General features: G+C 43.6%; 1 protein-coding gene across 1 annotated transcript in view; it reads right to left on the bottom strand.

Moving 5' to 3' along the window:
* bmpr2 (bone morphogenetic protein receptor type 2) overlaps positions 1–27,646 on the bottom strand; it is a 180,420-nt gene that overhangs the window by 7,558 nt on the left and 145,216 nt on the right. Inside the window, exons 5-12 of the mRNA XM_033024276.1 lie at positions 22,672–22,763; positions 20,696–20,926; positions 14,245–14,359; positions 10,319–10,479; positions 9,054–9,201; positions 8,087–8,223; positions 5,732–5,916; positions 2,960–4,236 (exon numbers count right to left, since the gene is read on the bottom strand). Coding sequence (XP_032880167.1) covers positions 2,960–4,236; positions 5,732–5,916; positions 8,087–8,223; positions 9,054–9,201; positions 10,319–10,479; positions 14,245–14,359; positions 20,696–20,926; positions 22,672–22,763 — 2,346 coding nt within the window. The remainder of the gene's footprint in view (positions 1–2,959; positions 4,237–5,731; positions 5,917–8,086; positions 8,224–9,053; positions 9,202–10,318; positions 10,480–14,244; positions 14,360–20,695; positions 20,927–22,671; positions 22,764–27,646) is intronic.

The raw sequence follows: 27,646 nt of genomic DNA, 5'->3' as shown, positions 1-27,646 counted from the left end.
GCACCGCCATTCAATATGATCATGGCTGATCATCCAACAGTATCCTGTACCTGCCTTCTCTCCATACCCCCTGATCCCTTTAGCCACAAGAGTCACATCTAACTCCCTCTTAAATATAGCCAATGAACTGGCTTCAACTACCTTCTGTGGCAGAGAATTCCACAGTTTCACTGTGTGAAAAAAATTTCTCATCTCGGTCCTAAAAGACTTCCCCCTTATCCTTAAACTGTGACCCCTTGTTCTGGACTTCCCCAACATCGGGAATAATCTTCCTGCATCTAGCCTGTCCAACCCCTTAAGAATTTTGTTCAAAAGGGAACTGCAGATGCTGGAATATCGAAGGTACACAAAATTGCTGGGGAAACTCAGCGGGTGCAGCAGCATCTATGGAGCGAAGGAAATAGGTGACGTTTCGGGCCGAACCCCTTCTTCAGACTCCTTCTTCAAACCCCTTAAGAATTTTGTAAGTTTCTATAAGATCCACCCTCAATCTTCTAAATTCTAGCGAGTACAAGCCGAGTCTATCCAGTCTTTCTTCATATGAAAGTCCTGCCGTCCCGGGAATCAGTCTGGTGAACCTTCTCTGTACTCCCTCTATGGCAAGAATGTCTTTTAAGATTTGTTTGTCGACATTTAAGATGTGTTTGTCGAGCACCATTCAAAGCTGAAATATCTCATGACACTTTCTACACTAAATTATAATTTGAAGTGGACTAACTTTCTGAGTGGAGGGCAACAATGATAATTTTGCCCTAATTGCTGTAAGCACAGCAACATCTCCTGCCATCTACTGGGCCAGATGAATAATGTATCACTCTTGTCTAGTCTCTTGCACAATACAGTTACTTGAAACTCGTGTATGGTGTGGATAACAAGCACAATTGAACTAACTGTTTATTTCTTAGCAATAATGTAATACACAGTACACTCCATAATGTTTGGAACAAAGACCAATCATTTATTTATTTGCTTCTGTACTCCACAAGTTGAGATTTGTAATAGATAAAATCACATGTGGTTAAAGTGCACATTGTCAGATTCTATTAAAGGGTATTGTTATACATTTCGGTTTCACCATGTCGGAATTACAGCAGTGTTTATACATAGTCCCCCCCCCCCCCCATATGCACCATTATGTTTTGGACACAGCAATGTCCTGTAAATTAAAGTAGTCATGTTTAGTATTTTGTTGCATATCTTTGCATGCAATGACTGCTTGAAGTCTGCGATTCATGGACATCACCAGTTGCTGGGTGACTTCTATGGTGATGCTCTGCCAGGCCTGTATTGCAGCCATCTTTAGCTTATGCTTGTTTTGGAGGCTAGTACCCTACAGTTTTCTGATATAAACAGCATGCTCAATTGGGTTCAGATCGGATGATTGACGCCCACTCAAGAAGTGACCATTTTTTAGCTTTGAAAAACTCCTTTGTTGCTTTAGCAGTATGTTTGGTATCATTGTCTTGCTGTTGAATGAACTGCCAGCCAATGAGTTTTGAGGCATTTGTTTGAACTTGAGCAGATAGGATGTGTCTATACACTTCAGAATTCATTTATGCTACTACCATCAGCAGTTGTAACATCAATGAAGATAAGTGAGCCAGTACCTTCAGCAGCAATACATGCCCAGGCCAAAACATCCCAACCACCATGTTTCACAGATGAGGTAGTATGCTTTGGATCTTGGGCAGTTCCTTCCCTCCTCCATAGTTTGCTGTTGTCATCACTCTGATATAAGTTAATCTTCGTCTCATCTGTCCACAAGACCTTTTTCCAGAACCGTGGTTGCTCTTTTAAGCACTTCTTGGCAAGCCCAGCCATCCTATTTTTGCAGCTAATCTGTGGTTTGCATCTTGTATATCTGTTCATGAAATCTTCTGCAGACATTGACAAATCCACACCTGACTCCTGAAGAGTGTTTCTGATCTATCGGACAGGTGTTTGGGAATGTTTCTTTATTATAAAGAGAATTCTTCTGTCATCAGCTGTGGAGGTCTTCCTTGGCCTGCAGGTCCCTTTGCGATTAGTAAGCTCACCAGTACTCTCTTTCTTCTTAATAATGTTCCAAATAGTTGATTTTGGGAAGCCTAAGGTTTGGCTGATGTCTCTAACAGTTGTATTCTTGTTTCTCAGTCTCATAATGGCTTATTTGACTTTCATTGGCACAACTTTGGTCCTCATGTTGATAAACAGCAATAAAAGTTTCCAAAGGTGATGGAAAGACTGGAGGAAAGACTAGGTATTGAGAGCTCTCTTATACCTGCATTAAGGAGGCAATTAAACACACCTGAGCAATTACAAACGCCTGTGAAGCCATGTGTCCCAAACATTATGGTGCCCTGAAATGGGGGAACTATGTATAAACACAGCTTTAATTTCTACATGGTGAAACCAAAATATATAAATATACCCTTTAATAAAATCTGACAATGTGCACTTTAACTGCATGTGATTATTTTTTATTACAAATCTCAAATTGTGGAGTACAGAGGCAAATAAATAAATGACGGGTCTTTGTCCCAAACTGTATATTGTAAATAATTTTATAAAGAGGATTGTATAAAGAAGATCATTTACTCCCTTTCATTCTGCAAAGGGGATCACTTTTGTTGGGGTCCAATCCCTAAACAAGAATAGTTCTCCAGATCTCCATCCAGACGCTCATCTTCTTACATTTAAATGTGATTCACAACTTTGAATGTCAGCGAGGAATCTCAACTATTTAGTTGCATTATTAAAGGAGTCAATACTGTTCCCACTGAACTTGCATGCTGGCATTTGCTAACTGGGATTAGTGATTATAACATACAAGCCTTGTTACCTGAACAGGGCAGATAGCTTTTATAAGATCAGGGTGCAGACATAGATGCAATTATTTGCATGGCTGAATATTACCTACTTCATCATCATTAAATTATCTTGTACATTAGCAACATTTTAAATAGCGTTTTCTACTTACATGGCATACTACAGCTGTCCAAAATAGTGGCTGATGAAAGATCGAGTGAGTTTGGCCTTTCTGCCCTCCTGCCTTGCCGCCGTGCCACGGGGCCATGCTGGTCATTTGCCAATGCACCATCCACTGTGCCACATTGATTGCTGTTGTTGTTATTGTTGGAATTTGTCCGTCCCTGGTCAAGCGGACGATCCCTCCTGTCCATTAGTCTCTCGGCAATGATGTCATCCCGAGTAGCTTGTTGTTCCCTCCTCAGCAATGGTTCATGTTCATCGGGACTGGAGTTTATATTCACTCTGCTGTCCTCCCCACTAAACTGAGTCTGGAGGGATTCCTGGCCTCGATGGCTTGCTACATTGGACTTCTGAGGGCCAGGTACTGATCCATTTGCATACTGCGTGACCGTTGGGTGTGGGTTCCCTACCTGATCTCTTCTAGTAATGCCATTCACTGTGACAGTTACCACTTGAGGCTCCCCCGCATTTATGGTGTTCATTTTTGCCACTCCTGTCTCCACCTGCTTAAGGTTTGACTTGTGCTTGCTGCCAAACTTCAGCCGTGATTCCTTCGCCATGTTTTTAGTGTTGAGGGGGAGGCTGGTAGGACGCTTGGGTATGTTCTGTTGTTTGGGGAGGGGGTACATTTGAGTGGCTGGGATGTCAGGGATCAAACAAGCCTGGCTGGTGCTGGGTTGGGGAAAATCCTGGTGCCCAGTTACTTCAGCTGCCAGCTTGATCAGAGGATAGAGGAGGCTGGGATTGCTGCCACCAAGGGGATCAGACCCACTGAATTGCTTCAAAGAGTGCTCCATCAAGTTTTCATCTGAGCTCTCTTTGAGGTTTTTATCCACTTCTTTAGGATCTAGCTTGTTGGTCTCCAGGTCTTCTTCAGTCAGTTGCAGGCACACTGGGGTAGAGCTCAGAGGTGGCAACAAGTTGCCCACCTGTGTGTTGGTATCCTCAGAGTATTGTGTTTCAGAAATTGTGGACATGGCAGTGCTGGGTGTGAGGCCCGCTGTGTTGGTAGTGGTGGTTGTTGCCGACAAGCTGGTGACGCTGGTCTCTGGACTGGGGATCCGTGCTTGAGCCTGTTGCCTTTCATAGTTAATGGAATTGCGGTTCTTCTCACTGGTGGTCGATGGCGTGCCAGATGTAGAGTTTTCAGAAGCTATATTTTTTACTATTCCTTCAGTGTGGTGGACGGAGTCTTCAATGTATGAAGAGGAAGAATAATCAGGGTTTGGTCCCATCTTTGGTGCTCGTCGACTGTGTGAAAGATTCCTGCAGTAAGACAAAAAACATCAATTAGTAACCCTAGCAAACATGTCCAGAATGCAAAATAAATTAGCTAAGAGTCTATGACAGGGTCCATATTCTTTATCTTCCTATGTCATACTTAGAACAACAAAGATGTAATTACAAATATAAGATAAAAGATATACCTCAACATAAAAAATGTATAGCCCCTTACCCATTTCCCTGCATCCCGGCAACTTATTCTCTTTCACACATTTCCAACAACTTCCTTTGCTAAGTGCCAATAGTGAATTTATCTACTGGCACCGATGTACATTTCCTATGGTTTTCTCCCATAAAGTCACAGACAGGAGATGCAAACTCACAGAAGCAACCAAGTCATGATTGACCTCAGGTCATTGGAGCTATGAGAAACAGCAACAACTCCGCTGCCCGAATGATTTTGATTGTACCAACTCAGGGAAATTTGCATTCCTTTCACAAAAGAAGAATCAAGGATGCTGGAGGTAGACCAGAATTGTGTCTCATCAAGTGAGACCGTACTCTATTTCTGAATCATTTGTAACTCTGGTTGTGATCATTCCGTCTCTAAGGCAGAGTGAAAGCAGAGGGCTTAATACATGACGTTTCTGGAACGATGGGCATGGATTCAAAATTTTAGAGGAAAGATGATGGGGGACAGCTACTAATTTTAAATGAGAGAATTTTTTTGAGGGAGGAATGATTTTCATTAGATCATGTGATAGGAACAGAATTAGGCCATTCGATCCACAAAATCTACTCCGCCATTCAATCATGGCTGATCTGTCTCTCCCTCTTAACCCCATACTCCTGCCTTCCCCCCATAATCTCTGACGCCTGTACTAATCAAATTAAATCAATTTTTAAAAGCAAGACTGATAGGGTGGGAAGCTTTTACAATTTACCGTAATAACTCAAAAAAACTTTGTGTGGTCAGCACTATTAAGTGGTAAAGAGATCAAAGGAACAGCAATTAATTTACAACCACCACACGGAAAGAAAGTAAAAAGACTAAGATTAAGTTTGTCGGAGATTTGACCAGATGGGGCAAAATAAACCAGGAAAGTTGAATGAATTGTCCAAATTATTGTGATAACAAAATCATGAGCTCTCCGCATATGTTGGAAGAGAAAATGGAAGAGGCAGGGAGAAGGATTTAAGAGAGGAGGAACAGGGAGGTTAAAGATTCCGCTTGCAAAAGACAGAGGCAGATCTGTGATCTATCCAAGTGTAATTCATACCTAGAGCAGCAGCAAGAAAATAAGGCGGCAAAGTTGTGACATGTTGTGGTGGTGTTTAGATGATATGGGAGGTGAAGTATTCAAAAGAGAGAAAATAAAAAATAGGCTGACTTAGTGATGGATACATGGGGAACCAGAGAAGAAAAGAGAAGAAGAAAATGGAAAATAAATAATGCACATATGTCCAGATCAAGAGCGGAATTAGAGGAAATAAAACTGGAGACTCATGGATCTTACGATTGTTTTTTGCTACCCACCGTTCATTCTGCATTGCTGTTGTAGTAAACTGTGACATCGGATTGACTGTGGGACTAACAGACTTGTTTCGATCCCACATCACCATGAGATCTGCCATTCTCTCTTCTGCACACTGGGCCGTGAGACGAGCTTCTGCATCCTGGTCCCAGCAGTCGTCCATTGTTTCCTTTAGTGATCGGACTGCCTATGAATCAAATACATTTTTTGTTTTCCACGACAAGGGAATCTATACTATTACTAAAACTCTTTGTCTTGTTTGTGGCTGTGTGTGTGTATGTGTGTGTGCCAATTTCTATGTTCCTATTTTCTTCCAAACGCTAGGCCACAGCCTTCCCATTTTCACACATTCTACTAATTTTCCCCGTCAGGCGATAAACACCTTCCCGTCGCATTCCCACCTATATTTCTGCACTTTTTAATCGTTTAACGTTATAAAAAAAGCCAGAAAACTCACCCATTTCGGGAAAAAAACGCAGGAAGGCAGGACGGGAGACTCCGGGAGGGAGGGGCACTCCAGCGCACTCGCGTGGCGGCCGCTGCCGGCACCCGACGCCCGGTGGCCAGGGTGGTGCCGCGGGCCCTGGTTGGAGCCGAGCCTGGTGCTTGAGCTGGAGTGAGAGCTGAGCCCGGGGCCGAAAAAATAGCCACCGCTGGAACCAAGGACAAGCCTGGGTCCAGGGCCTGGCCGAGTACGAGAACCAGGCCGAGTTCCAGGCCCTGGCGCTGCTCTACGACCTGGATAGGTCCTGGGGCAGGGAATGGGAGTGAGGTGAGGAGGATGAGGGAAATGAGGAGGGAGATGGGATGGGGAGTGGGGTGGTAGAGGGAGATGTGGGGGGTGTGTGGAGGAGGGAGGTGGGGAGGGGTGGAGGAGGGAGATGGGGAGGGGTGGAAGAGGGAGATGCCCCCTCCATATCTACTCACTCCCATCCTTATCCCCCTCCCTCTCTCGTCCTCTCCCTCCCTACTCTCCCTCCCCCTCACTCTACCCCCTCACTCTACCCCCTCCCTCTCTACCCTCTCCCCCCAACTCTACCCCCCACCCTCTCCCTCTATCCCCCTCCCTCTCTACCCCCTGCACTCTCTGCCCCTCTCCTCTCTACTCCCCTCCCTCTCTATTCCCTTCCCTCTCTACCTCCCCCCTCCCTTCTCCACCCCCATCCCCCTCCCTCTCTACCCCCCCCTCCCTCTCTCCCCCCTCCCTCTCTCCCCCCCTCCCTCTCTAGGGATTGAAGAGGGAGGGTGGAGAGGAAGAGGAGGGAGTGCTAGGGGATGAAGAGAAATGAGCCATGCCTGCGCAGTTGGAGGCTATGCGTGAGTGGTGCAAAATTGAGTTGGGGGAACAACGTGCTTTGGGGGAACGGGTGAGTGGTGGAATCATGCGTTGGGGGAGCAGACCCAACGGGTCAGTACATGGTCTAGTATTCAATAAATCTTTCATTCCTTATTCCTGCCTGAAGGTGTCGATTCTTGGGCTGTGAATGTAGTAGGAGATGTTTCCCAAGATGGCAGGGATTTGAAAGCTCCTGTCAAAGCACAATGTAAACTCGAGGACCAACACTTCATCTTTCCCCTAATTCTCCTCAACGTTCCATCAAACAATTTCAGATAAAGACCTCTCCAGAATTTTCTATTTTAATTTCTGATTTACGGAATCCTTGATATTTTCCTTGGGAACTACAGATTGAGATTCTGTTCTTCACTTACAATGCCTCTGATTTTTATATTTTCTTTGTATCATTACCTATCTTTTTCACTTTGCACTACCATATATTTTGTCATTTAATCTCTTCTGCTTTCTACCCTGATTGCTTTCTGAGAGTCAGGACCCTTTTCCCACGGTGAGAGGCCAAAGTTTAAAGGAGATGTGCCGGGCAAGTTTTTGTTTGCACAGAGAGTAACGGGTGCCTGAAACAAACTGCCAGTAGAAGTAGAGGAGGCATATGGTAGTGGCCTTTAAAATGGTTTTGAATAGAGACATGGATATGCAGAGACTGGAGGGATACAGACTATTAGCAGAGGAGAATTTTTAACCGGGCATCATGTTTGGCACGATATTGCGGGCCAAGGACTCTGTCCTGTGCTATACGGCTCAATGTACCCTCTCAAGAAACTCACTTTTAGTCCTCATTTTAAAAACTGCTCAAATCTAACCTTTCCCAACGATACTGCCTGACCTACCGAGTTTTTCTGCATTTTGTTTCTAGAAACAATCTGGAATTGAATTAAGGGTTGTGAAGAAGAAAGGCCTGAATCTAATTCAAGGTGTTTGCTGTGCACATTTTTTATAATCAGGAAGGATTTTTACCAGCTAATAGGTTGATTGAAAATGGCAGAAAATCCTACTTGCTTACCAGGCTGTTTTCTTTCCAGGCTTCAGGAAATTTGGGTCTTTGCTTCTCTCGAGAGACCAAATGTTGCATATCCTCGAAGCTAGGATGGTTTCCCACCTCGGCCTGGAAGGCCATCTGATAGTCAGGCACCGTCTCTCCTGTTCATTGAATAAACAAGGTTATATTAGAAGTTTTGAGGAGTTTCTCATCTTTTCTAACGAGGTGGGGAAACAGCACATCATTTTACCCTGCCACATATTCGTATTCTAATCCTTTTTTTTTTTTTTAATAAATTTTTATTAGAGGCATCTGCATATCATAATCCAAACCAGTACAGACTTTGTTTAACGGTTACATATTAAATATCCAGGTTTCCAGGGACCCAGTTACCAAAGTAGCTGGGATCCTCCTTTATCGGTTACCTATTAACATTGCCTCTAATTATTTATTTATATTTATAGATAGGAAAAAATAGAGAAAGAAAGAAATTAGAAAAATAGAATAAACTATCAATGATACAACTTGGGAGATAGGTCTGTAGGTCAGAGAACATAACTATTCATCTAGTCCTGGGTATTCCAATCCTGATGAGCCATTGCAGGAAAGGGGCAATTAATTATAGCTTATCAAATTCCAACGTTGTTTACATAAGTCAAGAATAGGCTACAAAAGCACTCAAATATTCCAGGGGCTGGGACAAAGAAGTCTGATTATTTTAGTAGATTGGAATATAGCTCCCTTTCTCAAGTGCCACCAATGTGAAATTCCAGTCAGAAGAGAACGGTAAATCTTCAGCCTGACTTTCTTTTCCATCTCTGGTCATCCAACCTCATTTTAACTGGATATATTTGAGTCAGTTCACAGAACACCCTTGGAAGTTCTTCCAGTACACTAGGTGAGGGAATAATGTTTTGGTCTAATAATGCTCCTGTTAAGCATCTTGGGATTATTTACTGTGTCAATGTTGTCATAAAAATTGTTTTCTTACCTGGAAAAAGATCTGTGCACTTTGTGAATATTTCCCAGTAAATAAGGCCGAGTGCATACATATCCACCTGTTTGAGAGCAGATGCACAATCCCGCAGGTTTACTGCTCCCTCCAACACCTCAGGAGCCATGTAGCGGACTGTGCCAACCTATGGAAATGATGGCAATGGAGACATCAGCACAAGGAAAGAAAGTTTATTTATAGTTTTAACCATTTCGCACTAAACACTGGCTGATCCAGCATCCAGTGTTTGTCGATCAACTAAACGCTGGCACCATTTGGGATAGTCTTGTGGGAAGTTGTTGCCAGAAACTTCAACACTGTATCTCCATGCCAAGGAGGACATCTTCCAGTGCCACACAACAACGTTACAAACCTTCGTTTGAGAGGTATGCGCAATCATTCTTTTAAATTAGAAATTCAAACAAAGACATTAAAGCTATTTGCTCTCTTGCGTAAATGTAAAAGATTCGATTGGCAACATTTCATAAGTGATAGGAGCAGACAGGTCATTTGGCCCATCAAGTCTACTCCATTCAATCATGGCTGATCTATCTTTCCCTCTCAACACCATTCCCCTTCTTCTACCCATAACCCCTGACACCTGTACTAATCAAGAATCTAACAATCTCTGCCTTAAAAAATATCCATTGACTTGGCCTCCACAGCCTTCTGTGACAATGAATTCACAGATTCACCACCCTCTCACTAAATAAATTCCTCCTCATCGAAAGCTGACTTTCTACTCTATGTTTCAACCTTCCAGAGGAGCACTAGCAAACCCCCCTGCGGGCATATTGGTCCAGATCAGGTGCAACCAGTCCTTCTTGTACAGGTCTCCTCTGCACCAGTAGAGATTCCAATGGTCCAACATTCAGAATCTCTGCCACATGCATTAACTCCTCAACCAAGTATTCACCTGACTTCCTACATCCATAGCAATGTTGCTGATTCTTAAACGTGGTCAAGTGTATCACTCTGTCAGGGTTTATAAGGAATTGGTAATAAATGCCAGCAATGCCCATGAAATTAATAAATGAACAAATTGACAACTTTGAATCATTGTAATAAAATGCTGGGATTATAATAACCCTGCTATTATTGCTCTATACAAATACACAATACATAAAAACCATTGATAACAGCTCCCTTTTGTCTATGTGCATATTAGTTGTCTTCTTTATTTTTGATAATGTAGCCTCGTGTTGTAAAACTAAAAGAAATATGCCATGATACCTGCTCACCTTCACCCTTTAGTTGCTCACCTCACTGATGGCTGCAGTGTCCTCCTCTCCTGGTCGAACCAATCTATTACCAGTTAGTTTCATGGAAAGACCAAAGTCACTGATGGCACATGTTCCGTCGTTCTTCACCAGCACATTCCTGCTGTTGAGATCCCGGTGTGTAATAGCTGACTTGTATTGATCTGATAGGCCAAACAATCCTCAATGTTAGAATGCACGAAACAAGTGCTTTCAGGAGTGTTTATTTGTCATATGCACTGAATGTGAACTGGAGCAATGAAATGTTTACTGCTGCAGCTTTACAAGTGTGTTAGATGCTTCAACAACTAAAATGAAGATAAAATAAATGATCAGTTATTTTAAGTAAATTGTGCAAGTGATTGTGCAAAAAATAAACGATGTAGAGCAACCGTAAGAATGTCATGGTTTTGTAGGGTTGAGGTGGTTGGGGATAGGGATTTGGTTAGAATCTAAATGGTAGCAGCATGAAGAGTGTGGGTATTTGATGATATTAACAACCTTCTTGAGGCAGCTCTTCCTGTTGACCCCTTCGATGGTGGGGAGATTAATATCCATGATGGAGCAGACAATGTCCACTATTTTCTGCAGCCTTCGTTGTTAAGCGTTTGAATTTTCGAACCAGCCGTGATGCAGCCAGTCTATATGCTCTCCAGCATACAGCGACATGCTGAATCTCCCCCAAACCTCTGAGGAAGTAGAGGCATTGGTGAGCTTTTATGTGATTGCATCAATGTGCTGGATCCAAAACAAATCATCCTGATGTGAACAATCTGCTCCTAGATCTTGCTGTCATTGACAAGGTAGAGTGTTCTGTCCATTTACGTAAGTTTTAAATTTCCCTGCCCAAAAGAAGAGATTTTGAAACATGTGGAAAGGCTGTAATGCTTGACTGACCTAATGTGTCCGATTTCTGATTCTTCTTCATCTTAGGCCAAGCAAAATTAAATTCCTTCTACTCTGTGAGGGTTTTGTGGTGATGAATGTGAAAATCTTCTACAAATTCTACAGAAGGAGGTGGGTGTTGGGATGAGTGGGTGGCTAGTTTTGCTCTTTTTGGGTTGCTCTTTTACAATGTATGGAATGCTTTTATGTGCTCCTCGTGCATGGCTTTCGGTACCACCTCAAATGCTCCTTATCTACTGTGAGCAGTCCTGGGCCAAGCGTCAAATGAGATGTTCCATTTCTTTAAGGAAACATTGATCACTCCAAGAATATTTTTTCTCTGTCAATTGATAACCTCCTCCCAATAAAGAACTCAGAATAGATTTCAAGGTTTCAAGGTCAGTGTATTGTCACATGTACCAATTAAGGTACCGAATAGTGTGGCAGTTTCAGGTATAAGGCATGCAAATGGCCTGCCCTGCCCAACGTTGCGAACTGAGAACTAGAGACTCACTGCTGTTGATGAGAACAGCCAAGAGGAGAATGCTGACATTGATTTACTTATCCTTCCAGTTAATTTGGAGAATCTTCCATTGACATAATTGGTGGTGTTTGTCCAGTGGCCTAAGATGCCTGCTGCAGGTAGCCCAAATCTAAGAACCGGATAAGAGAATAGGGATCACAGCTATCTAGTCGACCACAGAGTTTGGACTAGGCCGGAACTCTTGAACTTCAAATATCCCTTTACTCGATCAACCAAAGTCTATGCAGGTGTATTGAAGGTCACGGAACAATCACTGATGTCAGCTTTCACTAAGAGATGGCTCCTGAGATATGAGAACTTGTTTAACATTTTCCAGGCTCTCCCCATGAACCTTTATATGCAGTATGCAGTATTACAAGGCTGGTCCTAGTGCATGGGTGATCATGATATTAGTTCCCTAAGTGTCATAGAGTGACAGTGTGGAAACAGGCGCTTCGGCCCAACTTGCCCACATTGGCCAACATGTCCCAGCTACACCTGCCCGTGTTTAGTCCATATCCCTCCAAACCTGTCCTATCCATGTACTTGTCTAACTGTTTCTTAAAGGTTCGAGTTTCACTGTACCTTAATTGTTACACGTGACAATGGACAGACCTTTGAACCTTTGAAGGCTGGGATAGTCCCAGACTCAACTACGTCCTCTGGCAGCTTGTTCCATACACCCACCACCTTATGTGTGAAAAAGTTACCACTCTGATTCCTATTAAATCTTTTCCCCTTCGCCTTAAACCTATGTCCTCTGGTCCTCAATTCACCTACTCTGGGCAAGTGACTCTGTGCATCTACCCAATCTATTCCTATCATGATTTTATACACCTCTATAAGATCACCCCTCATCCTCCTGTACTCCAAGAAGTCCCAGCCTACTCAACCTCTCCCTATAGCTCAGACCCTCAAGTCCTGGCAACATCCTCATAAACATTCTTAAAATTACCAGGATATCCCCCCCCCCCCCCATGGAAATTTAAACGTTCAAACAAAACTGGCCAGAAGGCCACTCTAGATTATGCATCACTGGTGTCTTTGAGTGTTTCATGGGCATCGGTAGGAATGGGAGCCAGATTCAAGCTAAGTCTCAATATCGCCAGTTTGTACAGCACCGTCAGATTTTACAGTTGCCTTCACGGCAGTAAATTCAACACTCAAGAAAGAGTGCAACTGTGAGGAGGATGCTATGAGAATGCAGGGTGACTTGGACGGGTTGGGTGAGTGGGCAGATGCATGACATATGCAGTTTAATGTGGATAAATGAGAGGTTATCCACTTTGGTAGCAAAAACAGGAAGGCAGATTAATATCTAAATCAGTGATTCCCAACCTGGGGCCATATACATGGCAAATTTCAGGGGGGCCACAGAAACATTTTGGGATTTAGGGGGCCACAGGTTCAATGAAGGGGGCCACAGAGCTACCACCCTGTTGCCTCCTAAATTTCAGTTCTAATAAATTTAAATCTATGTATTTTAAATATTTTTGATGTTTGTGGAATAGAATAAAAGAGAATATATGTGCAATTAATAGACACTGATATTTTTATGGAAGGTATTATAATATTGAAGCACTTTTTTTTCCGCTAATAATGTCAGAGGGGGCCACAGAAAAATGTAAAGATCCCAAAAGGGCCATGAGCTAAAAAAGGTTGGGAACCACTGATCTAAATGGTGTCAAGTTGGGAAAAGGGGAAGTACAAGGGATCTGGGGGTCCTTGTTCATCAGTCAATGAAAGTAAGCATGCAGGTACAGCAGGCAGTGAAGAAAGCAAATGGCATGTTGGCCTTTATAACAAGAGGAGTTGAGTATAGGAGCAAAGAAGTCCTTCTGCAGTTGTATAGGGCCCTAGTGAGACCACACCTGGAGTATTGTGTGCAGTTTTGGTCCCCTAATTTGAGGAAGGGAGTGCAGTGTAGGTTTACAAGGTTAATCCCCTGGATGGCGGGACTGTCATATGCTGAGAGAATGGAGCGGCTAGGCTTGTATACTCTGGAGTTTAGAGGATGAGAGGATATCTTATTGAAACATATAAGATCATTAAGGGTTTGGACACGCTAGAGGCAGGAAACATGTTCCCGATGTTGGGGGAGTCCGGAACCAGGGGCCACAGTTTAAGAATAAGGGGTAAGCCATTTAGAACGGAGACGAGGAAATTTTTTCTCACAGAGAGTTGTGAGTCTGTGGAATTCTCGGCCTCAGAGGGCAATGGTGGCCGGTTCTCTAGATACTTTCAAGAGAGAGCTGGATAGGGCTCTTAAAGATAGCAGAGTCAGGGGATATGGGGAGAAGGCAGGAACGGGGTACTGATTGGGGATGATCAGCCATGATCACATTGAATGGCGGTGCTGACTCGAAGGGCTGAATGGCCTACTACTGCACCTATTGTCGATTGTCTATTGTCAAACTAAATATCAAATAATGAAATGCCAAATCCTAAACAAAAGCCATAAATTATTACTTGCAGCATGATAGCAAGAAAGGAAAGCCTGTAGATATTTACTGTTGCTTACCAGTTCGCAGCAGTTCTGTGTGAAGGTAGGCGAGACCTTTGGTGATGCTGTGTGCCATCCGACATGAGCCAACCCAGTCACTGCTATGGAGACTCAGGTACTTACACAATGAGCCCTACATGAAAAGAAAAACATATGCATGTTCAAATATACAAAGCAGTCACTTACATTTTTCAAACGGGTATTTACCAAAGATCAGATATAAAAATGTGTAAGAAGGAATTGCAGATGCTGGTTTAAAGCGGATGCTGCCTGACCCGTTGCGTTACGACAGCACTTTGTGTCCAGGTATTCTGGTAAACGTCTTTTGCACTCTTTTGCACAAAGAGTTCAAATCCTTCATGAAAAGAAGTGACCATTTTATCCTGGTGTTGGATCAGTAACTAGCTGTACCATAGCACAGTGTTACAAAATGACATGTGATTACTGGTACTAGGTTCCAATTTGTATACTTCAAACCTCTATCTGTTACTGGTAAGTGCTGTTTTTATAATTATACTACTGGATGTTTCTCATATTTCAAAATATACAAACTTTAAACTGTGTATATGAATATATATAATGAAGGAACATTTTTCTCAGTAAATCCAATGGTGGCCATCAGACCTGCTATACTTTATAAACATGCCCTTTAACTGTACCTCCATTATATCAGACTTTATCCAGAACCAAATCTTCTTCTGAACCTCACTGCACTATCCAATGTCTTTCAAAACAGGAAGCAAAATAACAGTTCTTCCTGTAGAACATATAGCAGTACAGCAAAGGAACAGGCACGTGGACTCACAATGTCTGTGCCGAACAGGATGCCAACACAAATTCAATCCATCTACCTGCACATGATCCATATCCTTCCATTACCTGCATATCCAAGAGCCTATCTAGCAGCCTCTTAAAGGCCACTATCGTATCTGCCTTCACCACATTTGGCAGAACATTCCAGGAACTCACCACCCTCTGTGTAAAAAAAAACTTGCCTGCACATATCCTTTAAACTTTGCCCCTTTCACTTTAAAGCTAGTCTTTGAAATTTCACCCTGGTAAAAAGGATCTGGCTGTCTACCGTATCTAATCCTCTCATAACTTTATATACTTCTATCAGGTGCCCCCCAACCTCCAGTCTTCCAGAGAAAACAAACCAAGTTTGTGCAATCTCTCACGAGTCAAATGGTCATAGAGTGATACAGTGTGGAAACAAGCCCTTCGGCCCAATTCGTCCACACCGGCCAACAATGTGCAAGCTACACTAGTTCCACTGCACGGTCCATATCCCTCCAAACCTGTCCTATCCATGTACCTGTCTAACTTTTTCTTAAATGATGGGATAGTCCCAGCCTCAACTACCTCCTCTGGCAACTTGATCCATATACCCACCACCATTTGTGTGAAGAATTTACCCCTCGGATTCTTATTAAAACTTTTCCCCTTCACCTTGGTCCTATGGTCCTCGATTCCCCTACTCTGGGCAAAATAATCTGTGCATCTACCCGATCTATTCATCTCATGATTTTGTATTCCTCTACAGTATAAGATCTCCCCTCATCCTCCTGCACTCCATGGAATAAAGACCCAGCCTACTCAACCTCTCCCTACAGGTCACACCCTCTAGTCCCGGCAACAGCCTCATAAATCTTTTCTGAACCCTTTCAGGCTTGACAATATCTTTCCAATAACATGGCACCCAGAACTGAACACAATAGTCTAAATGCGGTCTCACCAACGTCTTATACAACTGCAACATGACCTCCCAACTTCTATAATACTCTGACTGATGAAGGCCAATGTGCTAAAAGCCTATTTGACCACATTATCTACCTGCAACTCGACCATCAAGGAACCATGCACCTTACTCCTAGAACCCTCTGCTCTACAACACTGCTCAGAGCCCGACCATTTACTGTGTAGGTCCGGTCCTTTTTCGATGTCCCAAAACGCCAACGTTTTATACAACTGCAACATGACCACCCAACACTTCACACTTTCCTGTATTAAATTCCGTCAACCATTCCTCCGCCCACCTGGCCAATCGATCCAGATCCTCATTCACAACCATCTTCACAATCTGCAAAACCACTAACTTTTGTATCATCAGCAAACTTGCTGATCTAAACTTGCTAATGTTCTCATCCAAATCATTGATGTAGATGACAAACAGTAACAGGCCCAGCACCGAACCCTGAGGCACACCACTAGTCACAGGCATCCATTCTAAGAAGCAAACTTCCACCATTACGCTCTGCTTCCTTCCATGGAGCCAATTTGCTATCCATTCAGCTATCTCTCCTTGGATCCCAAGCGATCTAACCTTCCAGAGCAGTCTACCATGCGGAACCTTGTCGAACGCCTTACTGAAGTCCATGTACACAACATCTGTAGCTCTGCCTTCATCAACCTTTTTGGTCACATGTATAAAAAAAAAAATCTGACTTGTGAGACACGATCTCCCACGTACACTGTACAAAACCATGCTGACAATCCCTAATCAGCCCATGCCCATCCAAATGTCTGTATATCCTATCCCTCAGAATACTCTCCACTACCTTACCGACTACAGATGTTAAGTTCACCGGCCTATAGTTCCCAGCATTTTCCCTGCAGCCCTTCTTGAAAAGAGGTAAAACATTTGCCACCCTCCAGTCTTCCGGCCCCTCTCCTGTATTTAAGGACAACTCGTAAATTTCAACCAGAGCTCCCGCAATTTCCTCTCTAGTTTCCCACAATGTCCTCGGATATAGCAGATCAGGCCCTGGAGATTTGTCTACCTTCAAACACGACAGTACCTTCAGTACTTCTTCGACAGTAACCCTGGCTGCTCTCAAGACATTTCCAGTGACTGCACCAATTTCCTCCGTTCTACTGTCTTTCGCCTCGGTAAATACAGAGGAGAAATACTAATTTAGGACCTTGCCCATCTCCTGTGGCTCCACACAGAGGTGACCGCTTTGATTCCTGAGAGGTCCCACTCTCTCTCTAGTTATCCTTTTCCCCCTTATGTATTTATAAAATATTTTGGGATTGTCATTAATGTTACCCGCCAGAGCTATCTCCTGGCCCCTTTGTGCCCTCTGATTTCCTTTTTGAGTTTCCTCCTTAATTCCCGAAACTCCTCCAGGGATGCGCGTGATCCCAGCTGCCTATACATGTCCCATGCATCCTTCTTGTTTTTGACTAACATCTCAATTTCCCACGTCAGCCAAGCTTCCATATGTTTGCCTGCGTGCTCTTCACTCTAATGGGGACGTACACATCCTGAGCTTAGGGTACACTTTTAAAAACATCCAACTTGGCCGATGTTCCTTTCCCCTCAAATAACCTACTCCAGTCAACTTGAGCGAGACCTTCTCTCGTACCCTCAAAGTTAGCCTCACCCCAGTTGAGCATTTTTATACGCGAACCCTCTCCGTCCCTATCCATAATTATCTTAAACCTAATTCAACTGTGGGTCACTGGTCCCAAAAGGCTCCTCCACACACACTTCATTAACTTACCCTTCCCAATTTCCTAATACTAGATCCAGCTTTGCCCTCTCACGTGTGGGGGCCTCCACATATTGCTTAAGAAAACTCTCTTGAACACTTTTGAGGAATTGCACCCCATCTGAACCTTTCACTCTATGATTTTCCCAGTCTATATTGGGAAAGTTAAACCCCCCTAATACAACAACCTTATTTGACCTGCAGCTGTCTGCAATCTCCCGGCACATTTGTTCTTCTAATTCCCGTTGACTATTCGGGGGTCTGTCGTACACCCACAACAAGGTAATCATCCCTTTCTTGTTCCTCAGCTCCACCCATATAGCCTCACTAGATGAACCGTCCGTAATGTCACCTCTGAACACAGCCGTGAGATCCTCCTTAACCAACAATGCAACCCCCCCCCCCCATCTCCTCTCTTTCCCTCACCCGTGTCTCCGGAAGCTCCTGTACCCCGGAACATTGAGCTGACCCTCCCTTAACCAGATTTCAGTCATGGCTACAACGTCCCAGTCGCTCGTACCTATCCATGCCCTAAGCTCATCTGCCTTACCCGTCAGACCCCTTGCATTAAAATACGTACCATTTAAATCAGACCTCCTTCCTCGCTCTCCGCCAACCTTTCCCACACCACTCTCCATACCAACTTCTAACCACCCTCCATACCAACTTCTAACCTCTCACGTGCCTCTGTCCTGCACGAGATCCCACCCCCCTGCCAATCTAGTTTAAACCCTCCAATGTAGCATTAGCAAACCTTCCCGCTAGGATGTTGGTCCCTCTCCAGTTTAGGTGCAACCCGTCCCTTTTATACAGGTCACCCCTGCCCCAGAAGAGATCCCAATTATCTAGAAATCGGAATCCCTGCCCCGTGCACCAACTCCTCAGCCACACATTCATTTCCCCTATATTCCTATTCTTAGCTTCACTAGCACGAGGTACTGGAAGAAATCCTGAGATCAATAGACAATGGACAATAGACAATAGGTGCAGAAGTAGACCATTCGGCCCTTCAAGCCAGCACCGCCATTCAATGTGATCATGGCTGATCATCCCCAATCAGTACCCCGTTCCTGCTTTCTCCCCATATCCCCTGACTCCGCTATCTTTAAGAGCCCCATCTAGCTCTCTCTTGAAAGTATCCAGAGAACCGGCCTCCACCACCCTGAGGCAGAGAATTCCACAGACTCACAACCCTCTGTGAGAAAAAGTAGTTTCCTCGTCTCCGTTCTAAATGGCTTACCCCTTATTCTTAAACTGTGGCCCCTGGTTCTGGACTCCCCCAACATCGATAACATGTTTCCTGCCTCTAGCGTGTCCAAACCCTTAATAATCTTATATGTTTCAATAAGATAACCTCTCATCCTTCTAAACTCCAGAGTGTACAAGCCCAGCCACTTCATTCTCTCAGCATATGACAGTCCCGCCATCCCGGGAATTAACCTTGTAAACCTACGCTGCACTCCCTCAATAGCAAGAATGTCCTTCCTCAAATTAGGGGACCAAAACTGCACACAATACTCCAGGTGTGGTCTCACACGGGCCCTATACAACGGAAGAGGAATCACTACTCTGCAGGTCCTGTTTTTCAGTCTTCTACACAATTCCGTAAATTCTTGTTGCAGAACCTCCCTCCTCTTCCGACCTATATCATCTGTGCCAACATGCACAACAACCCCGGCTGCTCCCCCTCACTCTTGAGGGTGACGTGCAGCCGCTCCGTGATGTCCTGGACTCTGGCACCAGGGAGGCAACACACCATCCTGGATTCTCGCCTGCTGCCGCAGTACCTCCTATCCGCACCACTGACGATGGAGTCTCCCACCACTTTGGCTCTGCCTGACGTCACTCTTCCCCGTTGAGCCTCGGCACCACGGTTGGAATCACAGCCCTGGCTACCATTCAATATTGTCGTGTCATCCTTATAACTAATGCCCCCTAATCCAGGCAGTATTCTGTTCTGCATTCTATCGACGTTAAACATTTCCTCGTCTGCTGTTGGTCAATCTTTGAAGTCTGCGCAGTTTTGATTATCCATCAAAGTCTATTATTTGCCAGAGGGCTTAAATCATTATAGAAACATAGAAATTAGGTGCAGGAGTAGGCCATTCGGCCCTTCGAGCCTGCACCGCCATTCAATATGATCATGGCTGATCATCCAACTCAGTATCCCGTACCTGCCTTCTCTCCATACCCTCTGATCCCCTTAGCCACAAGGGCCACATCTAACTCCCTCTTAAATATAGCCAATGAACTGGCCTCGACTACCCTCTGTGGCAGGGAGTTCCAGACATTCACCACTCTCTGTGTGAAAAAAGTTCTTCTCATCTCGGTTTTAAAGGATTTCCCCCTTATCCTTAAGCTGTGACCCCTTGTCCTGGACTTCCCCAACATCGGGAGCAATCTTCCTGCATCTAGCCTGTCCAACCCCTTAAGAATTTTGTAAGTTTCTATAAGATCCCCTCTCAATCTCCTAAATTCTAGAGAGTATAAACCAAGTCTATCCAGTCTTTCTTCATAAGATAGTCCTGACATCCCAGGAATCAGTCTGGTGAACCTTCTCTGCACTCCCTCTATGGCAATAATGTCCTTCCTCAGATTTGGAGACCAAAACTGTACGCAATACTCCAGGTGTGGTCTCACCAAGACCCTGTACAACTGCAGTAGAACCTCCCTGCTCCTATACTCAAATCCTTTTGCTATGAAAGCTAACATACCATTCGCTTTCTTCACTGCCTGCTGCACCTGCATGCCCACTTTCAATGACTGGTGTACCTTGACACCCAGGTCTCGCTGCATCTCCCCTTTTCCTAGTCGGCCACCATTTAGATAATAGTCTATGTTGGACAATGGGGAACATTGTAGAACACAAGTGCTTGTCCACCATTCTGAGTAGCATCAGTAACTGTTTTTGGCTACCTGAAGTGTTCAATTACTTTTATTTAACCATGTTTGGATTACCCATCCAAAACACTTACACTGGGATAGTACTCCATCACCAGCATGTACTCTGTTCTATTGTCACTGGATATTCTTTCCTCGCTCACAATGAAACGGGCTATGTTTTCATGCTCCATCATTGGGAGTCTGTATATGTCTCTCTCATTGAGATAATTCTGACGGTTTGAAGCACTGAAGATCTTCACAGCCACTGGGCGCTCATCCAACGACCCTTTATACACAGCACCATACCGACCCCGGCCAATCACCTGGAGATGAATGAAAATTGAACATTTAGTTTCTGTAAAATTGAATTCATTTTTGCCTGCCCCCCTCAAGTCTGCTTTGAAATTGCTGTTTCTCCGGTTCAGCATCAGCCCAAAGGTAACTTACTCAAATGGTTACAGACACCATTTCATAGGGATCTGAGCTAGATATTATCTGATAAAATAGTGAAAGGCTTGGATAGAGTGGATGTGGAGAGGATGTTTCCACTTGTGGGAGAGTCTAGGACTAGAGGTCACAGCCTCAGAATTAAAGGACGTTCTTTTAGGAAGAAGATGAGGAGGAATTTCTTTAGTCAGAGGGTGGTGAATCGGTGGAATTCTTTGCTACACTAGGCTGTGGAGGCCATCAGTGGATATATTTAATGCAAAGACAGATAGATTCTTGATTAGTACAGGTGTCAGGGGTTATGGGGAGAAGGCAGGGGAACGGGGTTAGGAGGGAGAGATAGATCAGCCATGATTGAATGAAGGAATGGACTTGATGGGCCAAACGGCCCAATTCTGCTCCTATCTTTGTTCCAGCAAGATCTTATGATATTGCTCTAATTTCCTGAATTTCACAACTACAACCAAGCAGGCAACCCGAGTCACTATTGTTCTTTTTCACTCCCTACCACTTAAACAACTGCTTCAGTGTACTTTATTGATTCCATAACAGCAACTTGCATTTAAGTTTAAGATGATAAAATTTTGTAGAGTTTAGTTTGGAGATACAGCATGGAAACAGGCCCACCGGAGTCCATGCTGACTAAACATCACCAATTCACCCCAGTTCTTTGTTATCCCAATCTCTGGTTCTCAATGTCTGGGAGAAAATATTTTGAATAGCAAAGGTTGATAAATACAGAGCATAAGTAGAACATTGTCAAGATGGAATATGATGCGAAGAAACAAAAAAGGAGAAATTAGTTATGATGATCTGCAAAATACATTATGAAAGAGTGGTGAAAGGATATTTAATTATAATTTTCAAAACAGAAATATATATTAATTTGAGGGGAAATCTTTGTATAGATGAGTCAGGGGTTGGAACTATGACGTGATCTTCAATGCAGGAAAATATTATTCCGAATTATTTTTATTGCAAGCAAATTTAACAAGTAGTTTGGACAGCTAGGTTCTTTTGAGGACACAATGGCAAAAACAAGATGCCTGACCTAAGTCAAGCAGTTCCGCAGTATCCTGAGAAATGTTGATAATTGGCTGACATTTACTAGCTTGTAAGTGCTGTAGCACTGGGCTAAATAGATAATGGATTATTTACCAATATATAGGTTCAGCAGTAGATTACATATATCGAGCAACATTGCAGTTAATTTTTCCCCTAACTCACTGCAACTTGCTAAAAGGGGCTGTTCCAAACAGATGAACGCATGTCGTGTACAATGAATACAAATTCTCTCTGCTTGAATCTTTGAGGAGCTTAACAGTGAATATACTAGGTGATGGATTGTCTTGCATATCTGACACCTAGCTGAATATGTGTGAAGGGTATCTGATTATGTTGGAAATAAAACAACCAAGTATGATTTTAGGCTCACCAGTATTCAAGTGGATTTTAGTGGCAGTTCTTCACTTTCCAAACTGAGTAACACTATAAGCAGTTATTCCCGAGCTGAAATCAGCTATCACATATCAATCAGAAATCAAGTTTGGTCTATGATATTGTTTCACTTGGGGAAGCTTTTGCTCAAAGGCATAGAAAAAATACTGTGGGATTTATCTACCTCAAGCAATTTGAGGCTATCCAGGTCAAGGGAAGGCTCCGATGGTGCTGCCTCCATCATGTTCATACTGTGAAGTCCATGCTTCCTGTCTCCTAATTAAAGAAAAATAAGTAAAAAGTTATAAACATGGTAAACTTATCAAGTCAACACTCAATGCTTACATGTGGTGTGTAGAACATGTACATGTTCAGGCAGGGTCCATCTTTTTCTTTCAGTTGGCAATGTCTGCAGAGGACCTGCCTCCTGTTCTATCAGATGTTCCCACTGGCCTAGTTGACACAACTGGTCTAATTGATTTCGTTCTGGCATATGCAGGAGCATATGCTGATCCAACCAATATGATAACTCAACCTGATGGATTAAGCTACACCCATGCTAAGGCTAGAAGACGATTATGCCATGAACAGCATCTTGGAAAGGGCTGTACATTCCTTCACCAAATATCCAAGTGAAATGATCCAGCAAGCATAAATGAATACCGATGAGGAGTGAGAGCCCCTATTTATTTATCTGCCAACAGCAGATGGACATGGAGACTGACTATCATGGACTATGGCCAACATCGCTGAAAAACAACCTTGGTTCCTGTGACTGGTGCTTAGTCAGCATGCATTCTAATGGTACTTGGTGGTTGGGAGATACCCTCTGATACACCAGAGGGCTACTTGTATGGGAAACCTTTAAAAGGGGCTTGTGTTCATGATATATGTCTCCTTGACCAGTGATTCGGGTGCATGCTTCTTTAATGGACTGAGGCAGCTAAATGGCTAGTCAGCTTCTCGTCAAGACTCAAATACTTTTCATTATGGTATGACAAATGGAAAAGCTGTCATGCTGCAGCGGTATTTGGAGACAGGCAAATTAAGAGGAAATGTCAGTTAACATTGAGTAATGTATCGCCTTCTAGTTTATCTTGGTAGAGATAGTGTAACAACTGCAAAATGTAATCTTATGAAGGAGATTTTGATATATGACCTTGATACTACAATGAAAAGCATGCAAGGACATTCATGTCCAAATTGCATGAAAATGTTACAATTTGTTGACTTAAAGGCCCAAGCTACTGTTTGCCCACTACAGGTCCACGGCTGATGCCATTTCCCTGGCCCTACATTCATCCATGGAACACCTGGATAAGAAAGATACCTTTGTCAGACTCCTATTCATAGACTACAGCTCTGCTTTCAATACCATTATCCCATCCAAGCTCATCTCCAAACTCGAGGAACTTGGGAGTCAGCACTCACCTCTGCAACTGGATCCTTGACTTCCTGACCAATAGACCACAATCAGTAAGGATAGGTACCAAATTATCCTCTATGATAATCCTCAACACTAGTTCCCCGGAAGGATCAGTTCTCATCCCCCTATACTCCTTATACACTTACGACTGTGCAGTCAAATACTGATCCAACTCAATTTACAACTTCGCAGACGACATTGGATATCAAATAATGACGAGACGGAGTGCAAGAAGGAGATCGGGAACCTCGTAAACTAGTGCCAAGACAACAACCTCTCCCTCAATGTCAGCAAGACAAAAGAGTTTGCAATTGACTACAGGAAGAGAAGCAGTGCACACAGTTCAGTAAACATTGAGGGTGCCGAAGTAGAGATGGTTGAAAACGTCAAGGTGTTAGGAATAAATATCACCAGCAATGTGTGCTGGAACTGCCACATCGAAGCTATGACCAATAAAGCACACCAATGCCTCTAATCCCTTAGAAGGCGTAGGAAGTTCAGCTTGCCCCAAGAACCCTCACCAATTACTCAGAAAGCATTTATCAGTATGGTTTAGGAACATGTCCATCTAAGACCGCAAGAAATTGCAGAGAATTGTGGACGTGGCCCAGATCATCACGCAAACCAACCTCCCTTCCATTGACTCCATCTATATGTCACGCTGCCCTGGCAAGGCCACCAGCATAATCAAGGCCCAGTCTCACCCTGGTCACTCCCTCGTCTCCTCTTTCCTATCAGTCATGAGGTACAGAAGTTTGAAAAGGCATACATCCAGATTCAGGGACAGTTTCTACCCAGCTGTTATCAGGCAACTGAACCGTCCTCTCACCAGCTAGAAAACGGTCCTGACCTTCCATCTACCTCATTGGTAACCTTTGAACTATCTTTAATCGGACTTTATTGCACTTAATCCTACACTAAATGTTACACCCTTGCTTGATTGTAATCATGTATAATCTTTTCGCTGATTGGATAGCATGCAACAAAAGCTTTGCACTGTATCTCAGTTTACATGACAGTAATAAACTAAACTAAAGCTAAAACATTAAAACTATCTTTCAGTTTTAGAACTACCTCTCAGTTAAATAAAACAAATCAAAATATAAAGAAATAATGTTTTGTAACTAGCCCTGTAACCAATGCTAGCAAGAGTCTCATAGAAACATAGAAACATAGAAACATAGAAAGTAGGTGCGAGAGTAGACCACCAGGTCCGTCGAGCCCGCACCGCCATTCGCTCATGGCTGAACACTAAACAGACACACTTACCCACAAACAGTAGACACAAGACACAGAACACAAGACACTACCCTCCCCTTTATACCGCTATCACCCCTCTCCACCCCAAGAACCTCGTGATCTCCTGGGGGAGGCAAAAAACCGGATAAAAACCCAGGTCCAATTCGGGAAAAAAATCCGGGAAATTCCTCTCCGACCCCAATCCAGGCGATCGACACTTGTCCAGGAGATCACTCAGGTCTTACTATACTAACCATACCTAGGTCCATATCCCTGCCCTCTCCCCGTAGCCCCTTATCCCCTTGGCAGCTAAAAAACCATCTATTTTAGTCTTAAATATATTTAAAGTTTCTGCTTCCACTGCTCCCTGGGGCAGTGAATTCCATAAATTAACCACCCTCTGGGTGAAGAAGTTCTTTCTGGAGAGATCTGGTCATCTTTAATGTTAGGGATTGTTAGAATGATGAAACATGCTTCATTGTCTGCGGCCAGACCCATCTCTCAATGCAATTGTAAAAAGAAAGCTTTTCATAGAAACATTCAGGATTTACCAGAATGTCAATTTCAGTAACTACAGAGCAAAGAGCTGGAGAGGCAGATATAGTGAGTGAGGAAGAGCGGGCATGAGGGAGGGCATGCGTGAGGGCAAGAGAGGGAGAGAGAGGTTCATAATTCATAGGAGCAGAATTAGGCCATTTGGCTCATCGTCTACTCGGTCATTCAATCATGGCTGATCTATCTTTCCCTCTCAACCCCATTCTCCTGCCTTCTCCCCAAAGTCCTTGGCACCATTACTAATCGAGAATCTGTCAATCTTTGCCTTAAAAATACCTAATGACGGCCTCCACAGCTGTCTAAGGCAATGGATTTCACAGATTCACCACCTACTGACTAAAAAAATTCCTCATCTCCTTTCATAGAAACAGAAAGATAGGTGCAGGATTAGGCCATTCGGCCCTTTGAGCCAGCACCGACCGCCATTCAATATGATCATGGCTGATCATCTAAAATCAGTACCTTGTTCCTGTTTTTTCCCTATAACCCTTGATTCCTTTAGCCTTAAGAGCTATATTTAACTCTCTTGAAAACATCCAGTGAATTGGTCGCCGCTGCCTTCTGTGGCAGAGAATTCCACTGATTCACAATTCTCTGGGTGAAAACGTTTTTCCTCATCTAAGTCCTAAATGGCCTACCCCGTATTCTTAAACTGTGACCCCTGGTTCTGGACTCCCCCAACATCGGGAACATTTTCCCTGCATCTACCCTGTCCAATCCTTTAAAAAATTTATATGTTGCTGTAAGAATCCCTCTCATCCTTCTAAATTCCAGTGAATTCAAGTCCAGTCGACCTATTCTTCCATCATATGTCAGTCCCACCTTCCCAGGAATTAACCTAGTGATCCTACAGTGCACTCCCTCAATAGCAATAATGTCCTTTCTCAAATTAGGAGACCAAAATTGCACACAATACTCCAGGTGCGATCTCACCTGGGTCTCCCCGGGATCATTCTTGTAAACCTCCTCTGGACCCTCTCCAACACCAGCACATCCATCCTCAGATATGGGGCCCAAAATTGCTCACAATACTCCAAATGTGTCTGACCAGTGGCCTACAACGTCTTAGCATTACATCTTGGTTTAATCCTATCGGAATAAATGCTAATATTGCATTTGCCTGCCTTACTAGCAATTCAACTTGCAAATTAACCTTTATGGAATCCTGCACCAGCACTCCCAAGTCCCTTTGCACCTCCGATTTCTAAATCCTCTCCCCATTTAGAAAATAGTCTACACCTTTACTCCTACTGCTAAAATTCACGATTGCACACTTTGCTATGCTGTATTCCATCTGCCTCTTATTTGCCCACTCTCCCAACCTGTCCAAGTCCTTCTGCAGAATCTCAGCTTACTCTACACCACCTGCCCCTCCAACTACCTTCATATCATCCGCAAACTTAGCCACAAAGCCTTCAATTCCCTCATCCAAATCACTGATATATAACGTGATAGAGTAGCGGCCCCTGCACCGCCCCCTGCTGAACACCACTCGTCACTGGCAGCCAACTAGAAAAAGCCCCATTTATTCCCATACTTTGGCTTCTGCAATTCAGCCAACATTCTATCCATGCAAGTATCATCCATCTAACACCATGGGCTCTAATTTTCTTTAGCAGCCTCACTTGTGGCATCTAATCAAAGGCCTGAACATCCTGGTAAAGCACAACCACTGACTCGTCTTTGTCTATCCTGCTATTTACTTCCTCAAATAATTCCAAGTACTGAGAAACCTCATCCTTTATAATGGACTCTAAAACCTTACTAACCGCTGAAGTCAGGCTAACCGACTATAGTTTCCCCTCGGTTGCTTCGCTCCCTTCTTGAACAGCGGAGTAACATTTGCAAATTTCCAGTCCTCTGGGATCACTCCTGACTCTAGTAATTCTTCAAACAACATCAACTCATCATCAGTGAGAAAGCAACTATGGGAAATGAG

The sequence above is a fragment of the Amblyraja radiata genome, chromosome 7, assembly GCF_010909765.2.
Source record: "Amblyraja radiata isolate CabotCenter1 chromosome 7, sAmbRad1.1.pri, whole genome shotgun sequence".
NCBI lineage: Eukaryota > Metazoa > Chordata > Chondrichthyes > Rajiformes > Rajidae > Amblyraja > Amblyraja radiata.
Note: the sequence above shows the minus strand (reverse complement) of the source record. Positions and strands in the feature narration are given on the sequence as shown.